Raw genomic sequence first — 16,516 nt, 5'->3', positions numbered from 1 at the left:
TTTGCATGCGACGATGAAATAAGTGAGAAAATACCCCTTAAAAACACTATTGAATGAAGTATGATTCCAGCTTTCATACTAATATTAGGACAGGTTGTCGATGGACAGACGCAGGTCTAATTGAAGTATTTCTATTTATTTCGTCATTTTAAGGCTACCATACAATCCAATCAATATAAAACGAAATAAATATATTTTTTTTTTAAATCCAAAATTGAGAGATATAACACGTGCCGTAAAGTATTTTGGCGACAATAGTCAAATCACTGACTAATCGCCAATAACTCAAACACAACAACATCTGTCACTTTGTGTACAATACGCTTCACTGCACATCAGTCGTCAAATGTTAAGAAGCTAAATTTTTGTATAGCTGAGCTAGAAATGGATGGTTATTATTTACGATGCCCCCCTTCTCTAAGTCTCTCTCTCTCCCTCTTTTATGTACTAGAAATGATTAAAAACAATACAAAAGAAACCCACCAACATGTCTTTAGTCATCTCAACACCACCAACAACAAATATTACTGTTAGTGTTACATTACGATTCAGTTGAATGGAATTACTTGTGTGCTTCTCCAGTATACTATAATAATGATGAAAAAGGTGGTTTTTGAGAAGGGTGTTGAATGATTCTATGGATGGGGCATTTTGAATATGGGGTCGGAGTTCCGAGTTTGTTCCGGAGGGTGGGGGCAATAGATGAAAAGGCACGGTCATCCCGGCGGTCTGGAGGAAGATGAACGAAGGGATCTGGCAGAATTAAGAGGAGGATCGAAGGAAGACTAGGTCATGAAGATAACTGAGGACAAGATGGAAAGGTAACCAATTTTCATGATGATATAACATGATTGTAAGGAATGGGGCGTCTGGCATGTCCTAGCGTATGGCAACCAATGGAATCACAGTCCACATGACAATTTTATAGGTACAATGACGATCGAATAACATTTAATAATCCTATTCATTCTGATCCAGCCATGCATTCATACGAGCAAATAATAACATATTTTTGTTTTTCTTTCCCCATACTTCCGAGTTCAAGCCCTTTTCTGTTGCACTTTTTTTCGACACCTTGCTAAACATCACTGGCGTACTGATGGGGGCGGAGGCGCGGGGGCAATTGACCCCCAAATTACATTCAAATGTGGTTTATTTCTAATTCGATACCATCTAATTGTTCACACTTGGACCTCACCAATCTTAAAATTTTTGCTCGCTCGCTTCGCTCGATCGAAAATAATATACAGACCATCACGCCCAACTGCAAAGTATATTGCTTTATAATTAAGCAGTATCTTGCCCCACGTAAAGAAAGAAACAAATCATGACGATGTAGGGGTATATACCCAGGCGCGGATCCAGGGGGGGGGGGGCAAGCGGGCCTTGCCCACCCCCCCCCCCCGCAAAAAAAAAAAAAAAAAAAAGGAGAGAGAGAAAAGGAAAGATAAGGTACACGGAACGTTTAAACATCGTTAGTAGCACGGAAATAGAAAGGATGTAAGCGTATGCATCTCGTATATAAAGTATTCAAAGCTGTCATCCACTTCCATCCGCTTTCATCCGCTAGGCTTCCCATGAACATCCGTTTAACATCCCCGCTACATACTACCCACGTCCGTTATTTTCCGTTCTGTTTTCGCAAATTTTCGCAAATTTTGTCCATTTCTGGAGCAGATGACAACGGATGGAGCCACCCGCGAAATTTTGCTCGTCCGCTGTGTCCTTTATGCATACGTTTTGTGTCCATCGGCTAGTGGGACCGGGCCATAAGCTTCCGCTTAGCGCGGGAGGGGGGAAACTACATTCAGACGAGGATTATTTTTTGGGAACGGTACAACAAATCGTCTTCTTTCTCTAATAATTTATTGAAATGTCAAAGCTTCCGCGTTTCGCGGAGGAGGGAGGGGAAAACTCGCCCCTCCCTGCACCCACCCACCCCCAATTACGTCACTGCTGGTCACCATTACGAACCAATATTTGGCTCGCATAATTTCAAATTTTGCCCCCCCCCCCCCTAAGAAATCCTGGATCCGCGCCTGTATATACCAATCACCAATGTCTTAAAATGGTTTTTTTTTTTTTAGGTTTCCCTTTGTAGGTGCCCCTGTTTTCCAGAATGCGCCCTTTTTTGTTGTTGCCCCCCCCCCCTCTATTTTGGAAGACGCTCCGCTGGCCCTGCATTATGCTACTTGGTGGTGACGCGGATTTTGTCCTGACCCCCAAAAGTTTTTGCTCATTACGCCACTGCTAAACAATGTCGATCGGACCTGCATAGCTGTCAAATGGAAAATATTGTCAGGGAGTGTGTTTTGATTTCTCAGCCGTGTCAGCTCATACTTGAGTCTTTGCGTCGAAACCAGTATTGCTCTCTGTGAAATGATTTGGAGATGTGCTCATGGAACACGAGGAACACTGGTCTGACTAGAATAAATAGTAGAATTTTGACCGTCTTGTTTAAGCGTGAATAATATTCAATCAAAGAGGAATCCTGCAATATGGACGAAGGAAATACTGCGAGTGTCATATCCATTTTATGGTTTAAAGACCTGATATGGCAAGATTTATAATTGCAACAATTTGATTTGTAGCACATCTTTGATTGACGGAAATTATGAAGGTGTCTGGAAACTCTTGATTGTATACTGCTCTCCGTTGTTGGGAATTTCGTAGGTTATCGTTGTGTTATCTCGTGTTCCTTTGTGAAATTCCGGACTTAATGTAGGAATTAAAGAGAACCTCATTTAGAAAACAACAAAGGTTTTTTGTTATTGTTTACAACTTCTTCGCGATTAATGACACTTATTCGCCGATGTAACCTAACTTCTGTGGTTTTATCTTCCATACATTTTTTCAAAGGATCATGAGATGATACTATTGTGAAAGGCGGTTGTAATATATTTTCTAGAGGAAGTGATAACATTGTCTCTCAAGGAAATAAAAGCTGGAACATTGAAGACGTATAACAGGATACCATGGCATTCGTGAAGTTACACCGTCAGAAGCTATTTGAGACAATCGAATCGTTAGACCTGTTCCTCGTAAAGACCCTGCTCTCCAGACCTGATGATTTTGGTCTGGACTGGGACTATAGAGACAAGGACGGTCGGTCCGTCTATGCACATGCCATTAACATCGGAGTCACTCGTAAGCTAACTTTTAAAGCTTTTAAACTTTGAGTTATTAAATATTGAACGATTGTCAGTAAAAGAAAAAAAGAAAAAAGTGCTCACTACCTGCCCCCCCCCCCCCCCCCCCCCCCCCCTTGAGCAAAACGAAAGATACGCTACACTGGTTCGTCTGACCCTGGTCTGAAGAGGAAAACAATTTCCCCAATGTTGACAGCCACTTTTATTCAAGAAATTCAATGCAGCGTAAAATTTGTTTTTAAAGAATTTTCACTCTTTTGTACTGTGCTATGGCCTTTCTCGGACCATTGATCTGAAGCCAGGGATGTATTTGTAAATCAATTTGAATAGGTCTGTATCGGTATGTGCTGTTACTGGAACGTTATTCACCTTCAGTCGTGGCATTGCATTCAAAAACTTGCTGAGTAATGCCTTGGTCACAAATACACCGGGTCCCGTACGAGTTTCCCTTCCCGGCAGCTTGCCGTGGATTTAAGAGACCGTACAGGACCTTTCCGAATTTCATTTCTACGGCAAGTGTGGTCACATATTCTGCGGCGCGCGGGAGCTGCCCGATGAAAATGCGAGGCGCCCGTAAAGGTGCCGGCCGGTTGCCGGGCGGAAAGCTTACGGGCTCCGTCCGATGAACAGGTGCACCCATGACTCCCGGAGCCCGCCCGGTGTCGTCAAGGCCGGGACCCGGCTGGGTGCCGTGCGGTTCCTGAACTATGTTTTCTCTAACATCCGTGCCTCCTGTATTTAAAGCTGCGTTGTACATTGAGAATCTACAGGGAAAAAAAATCGCGAGGGGCCCATCCGGAGTGCGCACGGGACCTGTACGGTGCCCCATGGGCCCTTTACGGCCTAATGGCCAGATAAAAATGCCGGAAGAATTGGAAGCACCCAACTCAGCACCACGGCGCCCGTATGGCTGGTGAAAAGTTTCCCGGCGCCCGTAGGAACTGTACAAGAGCCGGCCGAAAATTCCCAAAACGTCTGTTTTTACTCGCCGTATACGGGCCCCGGAGTGTATATGTGAAAGCCCCCTAGAGCAATGCTAATCCCAAGTACAATTAAATGTCAAATGATAATGGGTATAGGAGAGAAATAAGCGCAGTGAGTATAATAAATCTGGCTCTCCATTGACAGAGGAATATACGGGGAGAGAAAGGGTGACGAGTTTTTAGTTCCTATCAATTTACTAATTACTATTTCGGCAATCGTCACCCAATATGTTTTTAATTATATATCTTTATAATCGGGAAAAGCATTACATTTTCTAATTAATAAAGACAGTGTCTAAATAAGTTAGTGACTCGAAATTTGATAAAGGGACGTCTTCTCCCTGGCGAACGTTTTTCTCATATGGCTACATAATTGTTTTGTTTTATGTCTGGTATTATACAAAATATCTGTATGGCACCATGTATCGTAATGATGTTATCTATATAATCTTATATTAAACCACTTCAATACCAAATACACTCAGCAAAATAGGAAAAGTGGACACTCTTTATTGTAAATAAATTTCATATAAACCTTCAATAAAATACAATTAAATATATATCAAATTAAATGATTATTAATACCCTTTCGAGGTTATTTAAAGCTTATCTGCCGTAGTTTACTGGAGGGATTAGACTGCCCTGCAAGGTCACTGGACAGGTGGTTATCTCATCAACTCAGCTCTCAGTTAATATAAGAAAAAGAGGATCATGGGGGACCAATGGTCACCGATTAGGCATTGTTTGTTATATAGAGGGCGCAAGTAGCTATAAGTAGTGCAGTGGGCCTTTAAGATCAACATTTGAACTTTCAAGTTTGAATTGCATATTATTCAACCGTTGAAGGTCTGATTGAGACAAAATGTTAAAAAAATAGAGAAAAGAGCAATTCAAATGATAAGGAACATGTGCATCTGTAAGACATTCTTGTTCAATAATGAAAAAACAAAGAATGAGAAACAATGAGGGGGATTGAGCTTTAGATATCAACTGGCGTCTCAAGACTTCATGGTTTTGAAAAGCATGGTCAAGATGCCTCTTCTTTCGTGTTTCTCATTATTCTTTGTAATTGATTATTTGTACTCTACAAGCTGGAAATGCCCATCACCATTTGAATGGCCAGATGTCCAATATCTTGCAATCTTTCCAGATACTCGTGTATTTTTAAATGGCTATGTTCACTCATGCGTAAATGGGTTTGATCTTAAAGAGGATTAATGTATGTTTATTTAAAGGTATGCAAGATAACTTTAGAGCAAATATTTATTTCAAAATCCTAATCATAAATAGTGTCCACTTCTTCGTATGTTTTTGCTAAGTATATAATGATAACTTTACTAACAATAAGCCTAGAATTGGGACATTTCTGTAAAAAGAACAACAACTCCGCATTGTCATTATTTTATTTACAACAATCAAGAAATGGTAGTGACATTTATCGACCATGGCATCCCTCTCGGTGACGCTCTTTTGAGAGCAGCTGACTTCTGTCTGGTGGACATTGTTCGATGCATCTGTACATACGCCGAAACACTGAGCAAGGTTTGTATACAACCACAATAAAGAAATCAACTTATTATTTTTGTCCTCTAAATATCATTTTGTAATATCTCATAATGCAGAGAATTGAAATCCCAAACGTAACATGACTGTTCTAACTTATTTTCAGAGTGACATTTTTGTGACTCTTTGATATTCTACACAATCTTCTTTATAGGAAGGGGAAATGAAGAAGTAGACGAAGAAGAAGAATATACGTAATTCTTTCCCGTGGGTGCGTTATTCTCGATTCCTATGTAAAAGGAAATCACATAGTTACCATAAATCTCTCCCATATATTAAAGTGAACGCCTTTTCTCAGTTTCTTAAATATCAATTATTATTTCAGAATGTATATAGCCTATGATTTTAAAAGTACAAATATAAATATTAGTAATTATTACCAATTTTAAAAAAAAAATAGTTTCAGATGTGCTCATCAGAGACATTAACGGATAAAACAGTTATTGTTATTTTGAATTATAGTAGAATTTTTCACTAAAGTATGGATATTTCTCCAGTAACATAATGGAGTCTGTTGTTTTGAGGGGTGAATAATGTTGTGCTATTTCAAAATGATATAAAATCGCAAGTTATGGGCCTACAATCCTACAATATATTATGGCGACCAAAAAGGCCAGCATGTGTTTGATTTCAGATACATTGCCGTGTGGAATTCTTATATTATATCTATTTATTCGGGTGGAAGATCAGCCGTGAAAGCCGATTCTTTTACAATGGAGTAAAGGTTTTTCATTTTAATGTTTTCGACGGGTGTTGAAATGGACTGCTATGGTACTCAAAAGCAATGGGGGATGTGTGACCCCAAGGTTATTTCTAGGATTTTTTAAGAGCAATTAAAATGGTGTTAAAGGTGGCGGGGGGCTTACCATACAAAATGAATGCATTTTTTATGCGTATAAATAGTGCTTGACACCCCCCCCCCCCCCCCTCCTCCCCTCCCTTGATTTCGAAATTTATATCTGCACGTTTCTCTGAGTGGATGCTTGTGTGTAAATGAACATGTTTTTGTTTATAATAATATGGGGTGCCATTTAGGCAGAAGATTGAGAGTTACATATCTTTAGGAACTATTTCGTGTACATTTACGAGCAATATATTGATGCATTAATTAAGAAGTAACTAATAGGCCTGTATGAAATTTCACAAGAAAGTACACGTCGACTGTATAAACGGATTACGCAGGGTGCAATCTAAAATAAGCAAACCCGTGGATGTCCACGGTTCCTGCTAGTTAATATAATATTAATTGAAGTTTTTAATTACTTTGACCTTATTTGTTCATAATCATTCTCTTAGAACGAGCAACAGGCCATCATCGAATGCCATTGTGAGAATGATGATTATCACAAAGCTACCACACCTCTCATGGCTGCGGCACACAAAAACAACTTCGCCGTTGTGGAGGTGGGTCTAAGCTTTAAAAACAAAAAAGGATACATAATAGAACTAACAAAAGCCCTTCCAAAATAACTGACCGAGAATGGTATCTTACATCTTCATTGAAAATCTGTTAAATGGTGATCGGCCAACAGAGATGAGTTTTTTTTTTCAGACATGGGGATAGTAATCTATGTTAATAGGGCTTAATACCCGTCAATAACGACTCTTTAGTTATGAAGACTCAGCTGCCCAAATACTGTTAATGTTGCCGTTTTTACTTGTTTAGGCCTAATTACACAAAATGAAAATACCCATGATCATTGTCGCATTTAGATATTTCATGTTTCTTCCCTAATAAGGTGGCCTGAGGTTTAAATCAAACAAATTGTTCATTCTCCCCCTATTCCCCCTTATATTATGTTCATTCTGATATGGTTCATAGCCCCTGACACCCCCCCCCCCCTCCCTGGTTAGGATAATGACAGATTTCTGCAAACATTCTCGCCAAGTAATCATCAATATTGTTTTATTGCATGATGCTGTTAGATGCAAACTTACACATTGTTATCATTATTATCGATCATTATTGGGTTGTGAACTTCTTATGTAACATCGGTAATTCTATTTAAACTCGCAATCAGCTCTTACTCCACGCCGGGGCCATTTTGATAGAGCCAAAGATGAAGCAGGATGAAGCCGACCTGACAGGCACCGCCAGCACTCTCATGACATACCGAGCCATAGCAACCGATGCCTACTTGGTACAGGCTTTCAGCGACCCGCTCGATGCTGCTTTCGGGCTAGGTCGGCGACTGCGGGAGCTCGCTGATCGATGGGAGGATGTGAGTGAGGAGGTCCTTAGAATATTGGATCGCGTGGAGCAATTCGCGGCCGGTTTTGTGGGACAGGCGAATTATTCGAGTGAGGTAGGACGAATGTGACGGGTTTATAGAATAAGCTTATGTTTTTTTAATTTTTTTAATTTTTATTGTTTCACATTCCACAAAATAACAGTTTACATTTTATCAATGGTCAGCAAGATAAAGCATAATGACAAAAAGCAATGATGGCAGTAAATATTCTGTAACGTGAAATATGAGGGACCTATTAAAAAGCAATTAATGTTTGTATAATAATACAGGTTCCCATATAACAATCATTGTGTACAAAAATTCCAAGGCAATGAAGAGAGACGAATCCGGGAAATATAATTGAAACAAAATGAATACAGCTATGTGGTTATATACTAGTCATAATAGTCACTCGAGCGAGGCGAGAAAAAAAGAACGAAAAAAAAAGACATAAACAAATTTAAAATGTCACTATTTTTTAAAAACATATTAGTGAATTCACTCGGCAATTCACCTTTATTATTAAAGTTGGTACATATTTTGAAATATCCCTACAAAATGGTGATATGTTAGAAATAAATGGATTTGTATGTGCCAAAAATCAGCAGAAGAAATTATCCTTACAGCTCTTTTTTGTATTTTGAGTACATAATAAGTTTTCGTCTTGGAAGAATTTTCCCCAAACTAATATTCCGTAAATTAGGTATGGTAAAAATAAAGTAGAATATAATAATCTTAAAATATGGGGAGGAAAATGATGTTTGAGTTTACTGGCAACTTCTAGATTTCTTGAAAGCAATTTGCATAAGTAGCCAATATGGACTTTGCATGTTAATTTACAATCAATGTCAAGACCAAGAATTTTTGTTGATTCAATTTGTTTTAACGCATTGCCATTCATGAAAACATCACTAGGTAAAGTATGCAGTAAATTAATAAAGACCATGTAATATGTCTTTTCAAAATTAAAAGATAATTTATTTGCTTGTACCTAAGCGCATACACATCGTAATTCAGAATTTCATTTATCAAGAAGGATTTGAAGATTATCGTGAGTAAAAAATATGCTTGTATCATCTGCAAATAAAAGAAAAGAGAGTATATTGGAAGATTTTTGAAAATCATTGATGTATGATATAAAAAGAAGAGGGCCCTAAAGGGAACCTTGAGGTACACCGCAAGTGATGTGTTGAATTTTAGGCTCCAACTCGGCTAAGTGGGAGCCCTGCTTAAGCGTACTTGTGGAGAGACAAGGCAACCATACAACATAAACCGAACAATAGGATTCGTACCAGGGTATGATGGAGTCATGCAAGTGGACCGTGAAAAATGTGATAACAATTTGCACAAAAAGGCCAATTAAACTACTATTTCCTTAACAGTGTTAAGACTAAGACCATCTGGTAACATGCGTGCACAATATAATATTGTAAAGTAATATAATCTCCATTAAAACAAAACAAATCTTGTTTTATCCATGTTAGGTGCTCAAGAAAATCACCTATTGTAATACTTACAATGAAATCACTTTATTGAGAACTCAGCTTGTTAATTGATGATGAGGATGTTTTTGTTGATAAATATGATGGATAATGGTGAGAACTATCATAATGACGGTTATGATAACTATGGTGATGATGATTATTGTGATGATTTTTATGAAAATAACAATGATATTAAAGATAATAGTAATAATTGAGAAAAAATGAACTAAAAATGATAATAATAATAATAATGATAATGACAATAACAATGAGGATGATAATGTACACAAACTTTTCATGAAGTTTGTATAACATCTTAAAGGGAGTGTGTCATGACGAGACTATGTGTCTTTCCCGTGGGCCTACTCGGGGCCAATCGGGAATAATACGACTAAGGACGACGCGACCGCAGCATTAGGGACTTTGAGATTCGCGTGGACTGATACGTGTGACGTCCATTCAAGGCAGTGCATTAAAAGGACGCCGATCGTAGCAATCCCCATTGTCTTCGTGCGAATCTTAAAGTCCCTATTCACGTGCGTGCAACATACGCGAAACCGAAGCGTGAGGAGAACTTCGGTCTGTTTCGCGAACGCTAGCGCACGCTGACCCAGTTAATCCATTCGTTTACGTGCAGTTGTCCACAAGAAAACGTAGATGGCGTTAACCAGTATGTACCATGATACACTCCCTTTAAGTATCACACAAAATTAAGTTTAGACCTGGGCACACTGAATTAGTGAGATGTACATAATAAGTAAATATTTTTCCCTTTCAATTCCTCCTAATCTACTTCCCGATTCTTTCATCCTACTTCAGGTTCGAACTATCTTGAAATTTTCTGAAAGTGAGAGCAAACACCCCGTCGCTAAGATACGAGCTGCGATGAAAGCCAATCAGAAACCGGTGAGTCGCCGCAAGTGTCTTTTCTGTCGATGAAGCTTGGCGCATTAAAAAACAAGCCCCAACAAAATTCTAATTTGATACTAGTATTTGGTGCTTTGAAATTTATGTTGATGCGGAATTCAATGCAGCATACATATTGTTTTATTCTTCTTTCAACTTTTCTGACGGCTCACAATAACTGACAAAGCCGATCTTGTAGGCTGTCGGTCTCGTGAAGTGTTGGTTTTCTTAACTGTCTCTTTTATTACATAGGTATAAAAACAAAAGTGGTATAGACTGACGATATCACAAAGAAATCATCAACAAAAGGTAACATAACATGAGTTAAGACTCTTTGCAACCTTGATAATGAAAAGAAGGGATCTTGTTTTTATTTGATTAACAAAATAAGAATTTTTTTAAAAACCGTTAGCTTCAGTAGTATTTGTTTTGTAGTATTTTGTTATTGTAATAAACTTTTGCTCGATTATCACAATTTTCATTTATTTTCTTAGATAATTCAATTGATGCAGTTAAATTTTTAATTTTCTGTGCTAGTTTAATTCCTAAGATTTTTTCATTTTGCAGTTCGTCATTCATCCTTTCACACAGAACATCCTCAGTGATAGTTATTACGCGGAGATGCAGGGAAAGAGCGCCACCATGTCCTACATGTTCATGTTACTTGCAATATTCTGCTATCCTCTGCTTTCTCTTTGCTATCTCATCTACCCGGCTAAACCGTTACATAGATTCTTAAAGATACCGTAAGTCAGATCTGTTGTTCTAAATGTTGATATTATGCGATTAAGTTCATGCAAACTTAACGGCTCCCGAATAATTTTTCATTTTCAAAACAAATGTCTCAAGCGAGCGAAGGGAGCGAGCAAAAGTTTCGATCTCTATTCAGTGAAAGTATAAAGAATAATATACATGTAGACAAAAAGAAGCAAAATATACCTCCTCGTTGCCCGAATACGAGGCGACTGTAGCCCGAATGGTGGCTATTTCATTATTCAAAGAAAAAGAAAGGAAGAGAAAGATTGAAGAAAACAAAATAATAGTGATATTTAAAACGTTTTATTAAATTTCCACCAAATTTTTATTTTTATTTTTTTAATTTTCTCGATGTTGTCGGTGGTCTTACCGACGGTTTAAGATTCAGATTCAGATTTCTGTTTTTGCCATAAAGTCTACGAATTCCACTCATTTCTTTTGTTTAGGAACATCAAGCTGTACATGAACGTGGGCTCCGATATAACACTGATGTCATGTGTGATAGCTCTGGTGGTTTATGACTACTCAACACATCCCATCATTACATTGATTCTAGAGATCACTATCTTCATCTTCTGCATAGGTTTGTATAAGCATTTGAATAAATCAATTTTGTTTACATTATTTTTTTCATTTTAGAACAGAATCCTTGATGATGACGACAAGACAGCCACGTGGGTAGGATGTTGCGCCTCTTCAATGCTCAATTATTAAAAGTTTTCTAGGTATAGGCGTACGGATGAATTTGTGCAAAGGGGACGACACTCCTTGCCCGAATATCATCCATCAAGTGCTCAATTTACGGGCAAGCGAAGTGAGCGAGTGAGTAATGGAAGGACATACCGTTGAATAAGTATTTCGTCGTGAAAGTACACTAGATGAGATATTTTTCACATATCTGTGTTTCACCTCGGTGCCGAATATAAAAATATTTTAGCACCTTGCTACGTGAATGAGGTGACGGGTTTTTCGAATACTGGCATCTTCGTATTTCTTGGAGGGATGGGTTGCACATCACAGCCCCAACCAACCCCCCCCCCCCCCCCTCCTCCGACTTGTTAGCCTTATATTGCCATGGATTAGCCTATACCATTCGAATCTTCCTCTTATATTAAAGGTAAACCAACGTTTTGGGTAAGTTTGAAAATAGTAATTCTCTCAAGTTTTGATATATTTGGATACTCCTGTGGATGTATTATAAGCACTAGAAAATTTAGCCCCTAAAACACTTCTGCTTTCGAGAAATTGAATAATTAAAACTTACCAGTGCTCCCGGTAAATCTCAAATATTAAAATGCTATTCCATGGTAGCTGCGACCATGAAAATCTCCGAATATGCAGTTCTGATAAGTAATTTCCAAACGGGAATAGCAAATCGGTCGATTTTAGTCAAGAAACATTGTTTTAAAGCTGAAGTAACATCAGTCTTGGGAGTGAGCTATTCAACATTTAGACTTTAAACTTGATTTCAACCGCTACAACGATCATTGAATATTGTAAAATTTCATATGCTTCTAATATGTTTATTTGAACCAAATTCATGACCCCATACCAAAACTTTGTATTACCTCGTATTTGTTTTATCTCTTGTTCCCAATTTTGTTCTTTCTCCAACCAAGGAATATCTGGCAAACACATTAAATTCATCTACAACCAAGGTCCAGAGAAATTCTGCTCTTACCCTCTCTCAATTCTTGATAGTTTGATGGTGAAGATCTGCTACATAACGCTCTTTGTGGTCTGGATAGGCAGACTAATCGTAAGTAGATAATGTACAATTATAAGAGAGGAATACACTTGAATTCGAATCGCCCCAAATGCATATTTTGATTGAAAAGCAAAGATATCGCAGCTTTAATTCTCCCATAGCTTCAAGCAAAACGCAAAGACGAGCTCACAACAATACCATTTTTATTGCATTTTTTACAGAATTCGTAAGAGAATCGGTAGTTTTACAGCCTCAGAGTTATATTGTACATTCGAAGCCTGACGTAAGGTCAAACTATCATCTTGGTATTAAGGATTCATCGGTTATCTTTCAGGATACCTATAACCAGCAGATAATGCAAAGGCACGTGAACCCATTGCAAGAGGTTCAACCCGACATGGCATCACCCGCAGTTCACACTACAAACACGACCGACTCCGACACAAATTCACACGTCGCGCCCAATGACGTCACACCAACATGGTTGTCCGCGTCATGGAACGAACCGCGGGTCGTATCTCATACTCTCTACAGCATTGTTGTGATGATCTGCGTGGTGCGGACTTTCTATCTCCTCAGCGTCAACCGCGTCGGCATCTTCGTCGTCGCCAAGTCGATGATCGGCATGTGCAGCGAGTTCCTCCGCCTGGGGGTATTTTACATTTGCTTCGTCCTAGCATTTGGTGTGGGGATCACCCAAGCGTCCCGCTATCGTCTGCATAGTGTACGCGCCGAATGTGCGGCAGAGGGACGTCTGTCAAACGAGTGTCCCACACCCCCATTCCATGAGTAAGAAATACTGATTCCTCCCCCCTCAATTTAGATTTGGGAATTCGGTAATTCTACAGATTCTGCCCAAAGTAGAAAATAAGCCTGGAAAGAGAATAATTACGCACTATTCCTCACCTTCACGGCCACACTAACCCTTACCCTAAACCTAACCTTAACACTAAACCTAACCCTAAACCTAACCCTAAACCTAACCCTAACCCTAAACCTAACCTTAACACTAAACCTAACCCTAAACCGAACCCTAACCCTAACCCTAAACCTAACCTTACCACTAAACCTAACCCTAAACCTAACCCTAATCCTAACCCTAAACCTAACCTTAACACTAAACCTAACCCTAAACCTAACCTTAACCGTATTCTAACCATAAATCTAACCTTAACCCTTAGCCTAAATCTAACCGTTTTAATACCCTAAACCTAACCCCAACCCTAACAATGCGTAACTATGCTCTTTCCAGGCTTTTGTTCTACTCCGGGCAGAATTCGGAGAATTATCGGGAATTCTTCTTTCGATTTAAAATGAATGTTAAAAAAGATTAATGCCATTTGTTATATATCATAACTTTTTTTAGTTTAGACATTGTAAAATTTCTTTAGATTCTGCCATTTGTGACCCTTTCAAACGATTATTTCAAAGTCGGTATGTACTTCTTTTTAGTTGTGGCTTTGTTACGCATTGTGCAAAACAAATTCATATCGCTTTGGTAGCTACTTACCACCTTCAGAATTTTTCTGTGGATTGAATTATTGGTTTAACTTAAAATATTCGGATGAACAATTTGACTATAATTATTTTATAGAAGTTGTCATTCTTTGAAAATCGCCCTAGAGGTGCAAGACTATTGGTTTTGGTTTACACAACAATTCAGGAATATAAGCTTCCCGTTACTACACTTGGGAAGAGAGTGACAAATTGAGATCAATGTTATGCCAAGAGAAATTAGTGCCTTGCCGAGGCTAGAACCAACGATTTTTTTACATCTCCGAGATTGAAACATAATGTCAACCCACGCATTGGGTGAATTCATTGAATGCACTCACATCACACAAAGAAAGATATTCCTGATCATCATTCATCCTAAATTCGGGCAAAGGCAATTTGACAGTGTCTCAGATTTTCTGTGATGTTTTAAACAATCTTTACTCAAGAAAAGGAAAAGGTAAGAATTCTTGGTAGATTTTTGTGTCAATTCGGTATATAAAAGATATATCGACTGCTTTAATATTCGAGGCCTGGCTGTTTCTAAACTGGCTCTCGGGGGCGTTGCATCCTGCCATGACCCCTCGGCGCGCCTGGGTGGGCCCCTCGGGTCTATACAAACAGCCAGGCCTCTCATAGCAGCCGATATTTCTATACCATTTTACTACACCTGGCTAGAGAGTGGCAAATTGAGATCAATGTCATGCCAAGAGAAATTAGTGCCTTGCCGGGGTTAGGGGGTTAGAACTCCCGACCGTTACATCTACGGTACTTAAATTTATGGTCAACCCACGCATTGGGTAAATTCATTGAATGCACTCACATCACACAAAGAAAGATATTCCTGATCACCATTCATCCTAAATTCGGGCAAAGGCAATTTGAGACATAATACCCTCATAAAAAACAATTTGATGAGCAACATATCAAATTAAAAAAGACATTAGCAACTATCATGCCGTTCCGCTATATTTCTGCCATTTCACATGTCGTTCAAGATACAAGTTTTTAAAGATGATTTCCTCTATTGACTCGTTCTGTATGAATTGCTTTTCAGCATACTGACTTCTTTCGTGAACCTCTACTGGGCTCTTTTAGGCAAACTCAAGAAATCAGAAGCGGGCCTTAATTTGCGACTCGACGATTCTTACACTCTCTATCTTCCCGCCTTCTTCTTAATATTCTTCACGATACTCCGCCGTGTCCTACTTAGCCTCCTCGTCGCAAGCATGTCGTTACAATTTTCTTCAGTAGAGGTATGTAGACGGTATAAAGAAAATGCTATCAAGACATGATGTTGAACACCGGCCTCTGTTGTTTGATATTTGAACACTCTTAAATGATAACTTATTACATTGGTATCTATAAAAGCTAATGAATAATGAAGAAATTACATGACGTACTCTTGCCCGAGTTGATAATTTTGCAATGTGGGAGTGATTTTCATACTTTTGCAAAATCTTTCATTCTTCACAATTTCTTAGTGTCTGAATACCCTCATACTTTTTACAAACCTGTTTCTCTATTTTGCATGTGGACATTGACAGCACTTTATTCGGAAATCGGAACCATATACTTTTAATATCAAACCTATTCAAGTATGAATCTGTCCTCCTGCTATTATAACTATTATGAGCAACCGATTTAACTTTAGTAGAAACACTCCGTATTCATTTCATTTACTCAATGCTCTAAAATGGCAATCAATCGACACTAGACTATTGTTACAATATTGTATTTTTGATTGATGAATTATTAAATAGCCTTAAACCTGCATACCTTAGCAGACTGGTATCTCGATGCAACCCCATATACCCCACCCGAAATGTTCTTTCTAACCGACTCTACATACCTTAACCCAGTACAAAAATAAAAAGTGCTCTTTTTCTTACTTTGCAACAAACAAATCTGTATAACTTATTACTAATAGTGAACATTTGGAAATTAAAAAACATTCCCTAAATTGTCTAAAACCCCATCAAAGACATTTCAAATCAATCTCTTGATTTAAGATATATGTCATTTATAACCATTTAGTTAATTTGACTCTAATTTATTTATTTTTATTTTTAAAAATCAAACGTCTTTAGTTTGTGTTCTCGCTTGATTTAAAGTTGTTTTTTAATTATCATTACCATTCATCTTGTTATGTTAAATTTGTTACGTTTTATTATTTCGTTCATAGCAGGCCCTCCGTGGTATTGATATGGACCACCCTTTATTTTGAATAAAACATAATGAA

General features: G+C 38.3%; 2 protein-coding genes across 2 annotated transcripts; both read left to right on the top strand.

The window, feature by feature from the left end:
- The first annotated feature begins 7,744 nt into the window (after positions 1-7,744).
- Positions 7,745-10,548, top strand: LOC115920557. Its single transcript, XM_030976464.1, has 2 exons — positions 7,745-8,001; positions 10,230-10,548. The coding sequence occupies exons 1-2, from the start codon at positions 7,756-7,758 to the stop codon at positions 10,347-10,349; spliced, it is 366 nt and encodes a 121-aa protein (XP_030832324.1). The 5' UTR covers positions 7,745-7,755; the 3' UTR covers positions 10,350-10,548.
- Positions 10,549-10,844: 296 nt separating this feature from the next.
- Positions 10,845-13,028, top strand: LOC115920778. The gene is made up of 3 exons (XM_030977417.1): positions 10,845-11,062; positions 11,519-11,655; positions 12,692-13,028. The coding sequence occupies exons 1-3, from the start codon at positions 10,938-10,940 to the stop codon at positions 12,841-12,843; spliced, it is 414 nt and encodes a 137-aa protein (XP_030833277.1). The 5' UTR covers positions 10,845-10,937; the 3' UTR covers positions 12,844-13,028.
- Positions 13,029-16,516: the final 3,488 nt, after the last annotated feature.

This window comes from Strongylocentrotus purpuratus, unplaced genomic scaffold (genome assembly GCF_000002235.5).
Source record: "Strongylocentrotus purpuratus isolate Spur 01 unplaced genomic scaffold, Spur_5.0 spur5_scaffold_9, whole genome shotgun sequence".
Taxonomy (NCBI): Eukaryota; Metazoa; Echinodermata; class Echinoidea; order Camarodonta; family Strongylocentrotidae; genus Strongylocentrotus; species Strongylocentrotus purpuratus.
Note: the sequence above shows the minus strand (reverse complement) of the source record. Positions and strands in the feature narration are given on the sequence as shown.

Excerpts from the sequence above, each read along its gene's own strand:
- LOC115920557 (XM_030976464.1), top strand. The coding sequence starts at position 7,756 with ATGAAGCAGGATGAAGCCGACCTGACAGGCACCGCCAGCACTCTCATG. Across the intron at positions 8,002-10,229 it reads AGGCGAATTATTCGAGTGAG|GTTCGAACTATCTTGAAATT; the intron begins GTAGGACGAATG and ends ATCCTACTTCAG.
- LOC115920778 (XM_030977417.1), top strand. The coding sequence starts at position 10,938 with ATGCAGGGAAAGAGCGCCACCATGTCCTACATGTTCATGTTACTTGCA. Across the intron at positions 11,063-11,518 it reads CATAGATTCTTAAAGATACC|GAACATCAAGCTGTACATGA; the intron begins GTAAGTCAGATC and ends TCTTTTGTTTAG. Across the intron at positions 11,656-12,691 it reads TATCTTCATCTTCTGCATAG|GAATATCTGGCAAACACATT; the intron begins GTTTGTATAAGC and ends TCTCCAACCAAG.